Source organism: Falco cherrug, chromosome Z (genome assembly GCF_023634085.1).
Source record: "Falco cherrug isolate bFalChe1 chromosome Z, bFalChe1.pri, whole genome shotgun sequence".
NCBI classification, from domain to species: domain Eukaryota; kingdom Metazoa; phylum Chordata; class Aves; order Falconiformes; family Falconidae; genus Falco; species Falco cherrug.
In genome coordinates, this window is record NC_073720.1 from 52,068,955 (window position 1) to 52,077,697 (window position 8,743).

Below are 8,743 nucleotides of genomic sequence, written 5' to 3' on the forward strand. Positions count from 1 at the left end.
GCGCCGGCTCGCCATTGCCCTCTGGAGGAGCCGCGCCGCCGCTCCCGCCGGCCAGCGCCGGCCTTTCCTTGCGGTTTCTGCGGGGCTTTGCTTGGCTTTGGGCTCGGGTTTTTTTCATTCTCTTCAGCTCCGCCGGTTTTTTTCCGGCGGATTTCCAGCACCGCGCCCGCACCGCTGCGCAGCCCCTCCCCCCGCATCCGCCGCGTCCCCTGAGGGGTCCGGCCGGCACCCGGCGGCAGCCCCGGCCCCGCGCCGCCGGCCCACGGGCGCCTTCCGCCGCTCGCCCCACCGCCCCGGCCGGCCGGGGGTCTCCCCGCGACGGGGAGGCCCCTTCAGCACCGACAGCCCGTCAGCGGCACAGACCGAGGCGTGGCAGGGCCCCGCCGTCGGGGTGCGCTCCCAAGAAAAGGGAGAAAAAAGGACAAAGAGCAAGAAAAGCCAAACAATTACAGAAAACTGCAGAAGAGACGAGAACAGAGGAGAGGAGACACCAGCCCATGGGGGGGCTCCGGGCCGGTGTGTTTCAGGCCGCCCCAGCGCGCTTTGCCCCGCACCGGCGGCCAACGGCTGCCACCGGCCGCCGCGGACATTCCCGGCCCCCCGGCCCCGCCTCCCCCCGCGCCCGCTGGCGTCAGCACCCTCCTGCGTCACGCGGGGCGCGCGGCCGTAAGAGTCGCGCGGGCGGGGCGGGGCGAGGCGAGGCGCGGCTGGGCGCGGCGGGGCGGGAGCGCCCCACCCCCCCTTTCCCGTCCCCCCCCCCGCCCGTCCCCACCGGTCGCGCGCGCGCACCGCCCCCTCTCCCCACGTGTCAGTTTGTTTTCGCCGTCGCCCCGGCGACGGTGGGCGGGGCGGTTGCGAGGTGAGGTTATAAGAAGGGCGGCGGCGGCGGGCGACAGGCAGTGCTGAGCGGGGCGCGGCGGCGGCGGCGGGAGCAGCAGCAGCACCAGCACCAGCAGAGCGCGGGCCCGCCCGGCCCCTCCCTCCCCACTGGCACCACCGCGCCCCGTCCGTCCCGCCCGGCTCCCCCATGGCTGCGGCTCCCTGGGAAGCACCTCGCGCCGCCACCCTGCCGGTGGTGGAGCCCCGCTACCGGGCGTCCGTCGCCTCCCCGCGGCGCCGCTAGCGTCCCGCGTCCCGCTCACCTTCGTCTCCGGTAAAGCGCCGAGGAAGGGCGCTCCCGCGGCGCCACCCCGGCGGCTCTGGGCCGGCTCTCTGCGGCTGGACGGCGCGTCCGTGCCACCTCCCCTCTCTTTTCTCCTCGGCGGCGCTCGGGACGACGGCGGCGGCAGCAGCTCGGCGTGACGCCCCGGCGCGGATGCGGTGGGTGCCGGGCGCGGCCCCCGGCCCGCCCTCCCTCGCCGCCGCCGCCGCCGCCGCCTGACGCCGCTGTGCTCTCCCCACCCGCAGGCAGCCCCCCGGCGAGTGCGAGATGGCGCTCAGCGGCACGCTCCTCCCCTCCATCGCCACCTTCGCGGCGGGCGCCGCGGGCCGCGAGAAAGCGGCGCGGCCCGCGGGCCCCGGCAACGTGAGTAGCGGCATCGCGGCGGCGCGGGCCGGACGGGACGGGACGGGGGCGGCGGGGGCCGACCGGGGCGGGTGCGCCGCGGCGGCGGGCCGTGGTCTGAGCCGTGCCCGTCTCCCCGCAGCGGTGGCGGGAGGAGCTGTCGCAGCTGAAGCGGCCGCCGCCGGCGCTGGCAGCGCGGCCTGTGGAGGCGCCGCCGTCGGAGCTGGAGGCCGCCGCCGCCCTGGGGCCCCGCCGTGACGCTGAGGAGTTCAACGAGCTGCTGGACTTCGACTTCATCCTCTCCAACTCCCTCATGCACCAGGAACCCGCCGCCGCCGTGGTGGTGGCCCCCGCAGCCGCCCCAACCCCCACAGCCAGCCCCTGCTCTGCCGGGCCTTTCGCCTACCCACTGCCCCGGCCGGAGCCCGCCGGCCTTCTCTACGGCGGTGGCGGCAGCCGCGACGGGGCCCCCGCTACCAGCCCTGCCGCGCCCTTCAACTTGGCCGACATCACCGACGTGTCCCCTTCGGGAGGCTTTGTGGCTGAGCTCATGCGGCCCGACCTGGACCCGGTGTACCTGCCGGCACCGGCGGCGCTGCCACCCCTGGGCAGCCTGCAGGGCAAGTTCGTGGTGAAGGCCGTGGGCGAGTACAGCCACCCGGGGCTCAGCCCCAAGAGCGGCCCCCCGGCTGCCGCCGCACCGCCTGGCACCGAGGGCCCCGGGGCCCCTTACAGCCCCCTGCCGCGGATGTGCCCCAAAATCAAGCAGGAGGCAGCGCCACCGTGCACCCTGGCCCCACTGCCGCCACCACATGGGAGCGGCCCCCGAGGAGCTCCCCAGCATGATTTCTCTCTGAGCCGCCCGCTGCCTGCCCGGACTACGCCTTCAGTGGGGCCCGAGGAGATGCTGAGCGGTGCAGACTGTCTCCCCACTGCTCCGGGGCTGAGCCACCCACCACTGCCGCTGCCCCCCGGGTACCCTCCGGCCCCCAGTTACCCCACCTTTCTGCCTGAGCAGCTGCCACCCGGCACACTCCAGTACCAAGGTGAGTCCCTGTGCTTTGGCAGTGGGTGCGCCTGCTTTGGTGCTGCCTGTGGCAATGCTCACTCCTCCCTCTCTGCCTTTAGAACTGATGCCACCAGGGAGCTGCCTGCCTGAGGAGACCAAGCCCAAGAGGGGACGCCGGTCATGGCCTAGGAAAAGGACAGCCACACATACCTGCGACTATGCGGGCTGTGGCAAAACCTACACCAAGAGCTCTCATCTCAAGGCACATCTGAGAACCCACACAGGTTGGTCCCAGCGTGGGGTCAGTGGAATGCCCTGGCCAGAGGGGCATGGGGTGAGCCCCCTTGGACAGTGAAAAGGCAGGAGCACAGGAGGAGGGCTAAAAGTAGTAAGGGGTAACTCTGGTCAGTTTCCGGACGCCTTTTTTTTTTCTTATTTTTTTCTTACCTCCGCCCTTGGCTGCGTGAAGTCTTGTGCAGTCTTTGCTTATTGGCTGGATGTTTTGCTTAGTGGTTCAGAATGACTCAGATATGGGAGCGGGTGGGTTTCTTGCCAAGGCAAAGTTTGTTGCTCTTCTCTTGCTATGTGGCCAGCTAATTAGCAGGTAGTTGGAAGTCACCTGGGATTTGTTGCTCTGGATGGTGTTGGCCCACTTGTGAGAAGGGAGCAGACCTTTCTTTAAGATACTGCTTTCGTTGCTTGTGGTTAAATGCTTTGTGCACACACTCGTCTTGTCTTGACTTGCTCTAATGTAAGAGATTGTGCACCTCTGCAAGCTGCTGTTCGCTATCTAAGAAAATTACGATGGGCCTTTTGCAAGTGGAGCTCTCAGCTGTTTCGGTAGTACAGATGGGCTGCCTTGCCCATCTGTGGGGACACATCTTCCCCTGTAGTAGCACCAAAGAGGCAGAGTTTAACAGCTGATTAGCTGCTGTTAGAATTTGAGGTAAAATGTGCCAAAGTGTGTACCTGAGCCTGAGTTCAAACTTAAAGCTTGCAGCTGAATGTGGTGTTGCAGTAACTGAGCTTGTGAAATCGGGTACATCGTGCACGGTTTCGCTGGTGCAGGCATTCCATAACAGTGATTAAATAACCTGGGAATTTGCATAATTTAATCCCTGCATTGTGAACTTGATTCAGAACTTTCTCCTGAAGAGGAGACAGGAAAGGGAGAAACTGCTCATAGTGTAGTAGTTAGGCTGCATCTTCAGGAGCAAAAGATTGGTCAAGCTCTTGTACTTCCCATTTGCTTCGAGCTGGTTAACACTGTCTCTGGTATGTGTAGACCAGGAGTTTGTAATTGTCAGGGAAACTAGTCTTGCTGTCAACAGTGGTTTTGTTACAGTGAACACAGTAAGGTTGAGTTCTTACTCAACCATACTGTGGTGTTAATCAGGTTGAGCTAATGAAAACAGTTTCCAGCTGTTTTTTTATTTTTTGAGACCTACAGTTATCTAAATACATTATGTCTGAGCTATTTGTTTCCTATTTGATCGTATAAGATTAGCCAGCAAAACCACACTTTATTATTTGTATTTGTATTGTCTGAATGCAAGACAAACAGTGGAAATGTGCATTTTACTGAAGATTTCAGTGACTCCAACATTTTATAGTACCTGTACATCTTGAAAAGGCAGGCTTACTCTGCTGTCTTTGTAGTTTGCTTGCAGCTGCTTCAAGAAGTTAGTTGCATTTTCTTTGACATCACCCTTTTTCTTACACAGGACAATGTGCGTTAGTGCTTCTTGAAGGAAAGATGTTAGAAGTGGTAGCCACAAAAAAACCCAACCTGATGTGTTTAATTTTCTGTTTTGTTTTGTTTTTTTAAAGGTGAGAAACCTTATCACTGTGACTGGGAAGGCTGTGGATGGAAGTTTGCCCGATCCGATGAACTTACTCGTCACTACAGAAAACACACAGGCCACCGCCCTTTCCAGTGCCAGCGGTGTGACAGAGCATTTTCGAGGTCAGACCACCTTGCCTTACACATGAAGAGGCACTTTTAATTGGAACCAGTGGATGTTTCCCCAACTGCCGTAGAGATTCAGTATTTACAGCACAAGACTGTCTTCTGCAAGATGGGGAGAACACAGTTTAAGCACTACAGATAATCGAGGTGAAGTCTTGCAAAGAGTGGAAAAGAGGGATAATTGCATACAGACATTGCAACTTTATATATATATATATATATACATTTAAAAGAGAACCAAAAACATTGGGGTAAATGACTGGATCTTCTATCATTCCATCTGTAAATCCAACTTGAATTATTTCCGGACTACAAAATGCCAAGGAGTGACTGGAAGTCACGGATATCAGGGTTAAACAGACTTTGTGTAGTTCGGAGGGTGGGGATATTACACAGGGAAATGGTATTCCCTTAATTTTCTTTCAATGCAATATTAGATGTAAATGTCATCTTGTACTTTACTTTTTTTTTCCTTCTAAAAGCCATTATGATGTAAAAAGAGGAGGAAAAATTCAGGTACAGAATTCTATTTTAAAAGCCTATTTCATGGTGCTTAGTGACTGTTGGTTCTAGAGGTACCAAAACCAGGAAGCCAAAGTTCTCAAACTGCTGCATATCTGACAAGGAAATATTTTTGTCTTCCGATCACCAGTTATGACCTAAATCAGGTAATAAACCTGGTTTATCTTTTTTAAAGACAATAACTTTATGCAGACAGTCTGTAATGCACTGTGGTTTCAATGTGCAATAGTTTGTACAATGGTTTGTTCCCAAATATGCCTTAAGCAGAACAAATGTTTTCTATATAGTTCTTTACATAATAAATATGTAATATAAATTTAAGCAAACTTCTATTTTGTATATTTGTAAACTACGAAGTAAAAAGGAGCATTTTGTTGGAATTTGTATTTTGCATATTCAAGTGGAAAATAAGTTTTAATAAACCTATAATATTTTATCTGGATGGCTGCTCGTTATTTTCTTCTGTGTATGGATATATCCAAAGAAAGTTTATTAGGTCTTTGTTAGTGGTTGAGTTTTCCAAGGCAAAGGGTGTGTGTGTGTGTGAAAGCTTGTAGTCACAAGATGCTGAAAGATACTACTGTATAAGTCAAATGCTGATGTGACCATGTCCTTTTAGGGAAGAAGATGTACTGAAAATTTTTGCTGTCAATGTCTAATAGCCACTTACCTTACTTGCACAATGAAACTGTGATTTACCATTTTTAAGGTAACTCAGTTTGGATTATTTGTTAGAGGAAACATCTGTTGGGGACATGAGAATTTGCATATTGAAGGATAATGAACTCCTGATTTTTTTCTGTTGTGGTCTTTTCAGCTTAAATTTTCTAGCTTCATCTTCTTGGGCTTCTCAGATAAGCTAGTATAATCACATTCATGTTGATGAAGGAAAATCTACTGAGTAATAACACAAAGAATAAACTTGATTCAAGGAATCAAGAGTGCATGCATAAAACACATAGTCTACATGGAGTTTCTTTTAAAAGCCTGCTCTGTCCTGGGGATTCAATAAATTGGCATATCTGAAGTGTCAAAATTCCTGTAGGAATCTGGTATGCATACATAACATGGGAAGGCTGACCATGCAGTCTACAGACCATATAGCTGTACATTCAAGATGCATTGCTGCAAGGTCCACAGTGTAGCTTCAGTTGTGCTCGTTCTGCTGCAGTTAATGCAGTGAGCCTGCTGCATGCCTGAGGTCATTACTGGTTTTGTTGTATTTGTCCTTGGGGACCTCATTGCTCTAGTTTCTTTACAAATGTGCAGCAATAAGATGATTTCAACATGAATGCTTGATGAATGGGACCTGTTTTTCTCACTACTCTTTGTAAAGAGAAGTTACTCTTCCACTGGTTTAAAATGTCAGTCAGCTGGGAATTTGGATATATGTAACATTGAATGAAGCTGAGCATGGAAAACAAATTACAGGCAAGAGCCATTCACATTTTTTGCGGTAGTTAAAACAAGAGTGGCAATATCAACTTTTTGTTCCCAAATGTGTCTTAGGAATGCTATTAAATTTCACATTTTACTTTGTGCAGTGACTTGGTGCCCCTTTTAACTCTCTGTGAGTAACATAATTATGCAGAAAGTATTTCTCACCCCTTATCTCCTAGGCATGCTTTGTTCAGCTGAAAGCTATCTTTGTTAGTTTGGTTTATAGGTAACATGGGGAGTAGGGTATGTCTTATTTGGTTTGCAAATAGCAAGTATTTAAAGCTAAATTAAAGTTATGAGTCATCCTTTATCTGAAGGTTTTTTCATGTGAAAACTTTATAATTAAACCAGTCATTTTTTTACCTCCTCTGTTGCTCTGCCTGTGGATTCTGGATGAGAGATCCAAGGTCGATGTTACAACTGGCATGTATTGTGTGCCTGTCCCATCTCGGTAATACTGAAGCATGCTTGGGTAGCTGCAGCGTCACCTCTCTGTGTGGCTGCCATTCAGAACCTTTTACATCTGTGCAAGGGCTGTGCCCTGACACATCTGTAGGTATGGAAATGTGAAGATTTCATCTGAGAAACTTGTTTCTTTTGCTTTTCAAGTGCTCTGTTATTACACAGCCTTAAGGATTTTATAAGATGTGCTGTCATTTAGTAATGCATTATCTGCTTCAGCCAACTTCAGTTTCTGCTTGATGGTTTTATAGACCCTAGGTTTATAGTTGCTTGCACAAACAATGGCATTCTTGAAACAGGGTTTTTTTCTCTTCTCCTACTTGATTATTTTTTTCCGCCCCCAATCCTAACCAAGCTGTCCACATGTGTGACTTTCTTTGAGACCTAAATGGGTACAGTTGTAGCTTGGTATTTAAAAAGAGATGCTGCTGTTCTTTGAACCATTTCCAAAACGCTACCCCTGTAGTTTTGGGGCAGGAGCACATGTTCAATTTCTGCCATACAGCATGCAGCCAGTGAGAGGCAGTCCTTGCTCTTAAGGAGGTCACTAGGGGGAAATACTGAAATAAGCAGTTGCACCGGTTGCACTCTGGTAAGTTGGGTAGGGCTAAAAACAGCGCCTTGTGTTTGCCACCTGTTTCATTGTCTCTAGTGTCCTGGAGTTGCACTTCGGTGCAAGATCATACAGAGATGCAGTTGGAGCAATACATGTATCAAAAAGCGTATCTCGTAAAATGTATGTAAAACACCAAGCAATCTTGTAAGGGTGTCTTGAAAAACAAGATTTGTTTAGCGTTGCTAAAGCTATATTGATGTGCTACTTTCCTCAGGCTGGGGGATCTAAAAACAGTTTGATGTTATTAGGGGTGGCCTCTCTGACATGGGGTGAGCCCTTCCAGATCTGCCCCAGAGCACTATTTTAGCTACCAAAGGGAAAAGCTCTCGTGGTAGAGGATGATCTCTGCAGTCAAACCGCAGCCACCCTTAATCCTGCTCACCCCTAGCCCAAATCTCTCTCGAGAACACTTAGCATGTGAAGATGGAGCTGTTTAAAACAAGATGGCACATGTCTGCCTACCAAGTGCCAAGTATTCAAAAGTGGCATTGGAATAAAAATCTTCTCAGAGCCACAGTGCTTCTCTGCACTTGTCTGCTGCGCACCACAGGCTGGAATTTTGCACGTTTCAGACTTGGTTGTTGATGTAATCCAGTACACGTAGTTTCGGCTTCCCCCTGTCACATGAAGGTGTACTTGCAAGAGAGTTGCGCTTCTCTGTGGAGGTTACCAAATCCTGCCACTACTGAAGTCAGCTGCGAATCTCACAGGGATCTATATTAAGCTGATATGAATCAGTGAACTTCATTCTGCTCTTTAATAAGGGGAGATCAGAGACTCCTGTGGTTAATCACCTGAGTGCTAACGGTTCAATCAAATTAGTTTACACAGGTTTCCTATGGGAGTATGCTAGATGTTAGAGCTAGCCTGCTTCCAATGAAGACCCTGGCAAACACTTTAATGGCATTCAAGTGCAAGAATTGCCAAATTAACCCAGTTGCAAGCTGTGTTCCTCCCTGGGCTTTTGTCCTTCCTGAGTGTGACAGGGTTGTGTGCCCTAAGGCAGCAGGAGAACAGGAATGGGTTGCAAATGTGGACAGGCAGACCAGCAGTTACACCATAGGGCTCTGGCAAAGGTCTGGATGTGGTAGGAGTGTCAGTGGTAGGAATTAAACCCAAGGTACAGTGAGAAAAAGTCACACAGAGAGGAAGAGGGAAAGCAGCACACAGACTCGTGCTTGCCAGGAGAGCTCCCCAGATTAAATAGCTGTGTGTAGGCTC

The 8,743-nt window shown here is 51.7% G+C and overlaps 1 protein-coding gene across 1 annotated transcript; it reads left to right on the forward strand.

The window, feature by feature from the left end:
• Window positions 1-910: 910 nt before the first annotated feature.
• Window positions 911-5,446, forward strand: KLF4 (KLF transcription factor 4). Its single transcript, XM_055699724.1, is given in 6 exon segments — window positions 911-1,357; window positions 1,359-1,400; window positions 1,403-1,525; window positions 1,647-2,550; window positions 2,633-2,797; window positions 4,344-5,446. Coding segments are annotated over 6 exon segments (1,452 nt in total). The 5' UTR covers window positions 911-1,315; the 3' UTR covers window positions 4,520-5,446.
• Window positions 5,447-8,743: the final 3,297 nt, after the last annotated feature.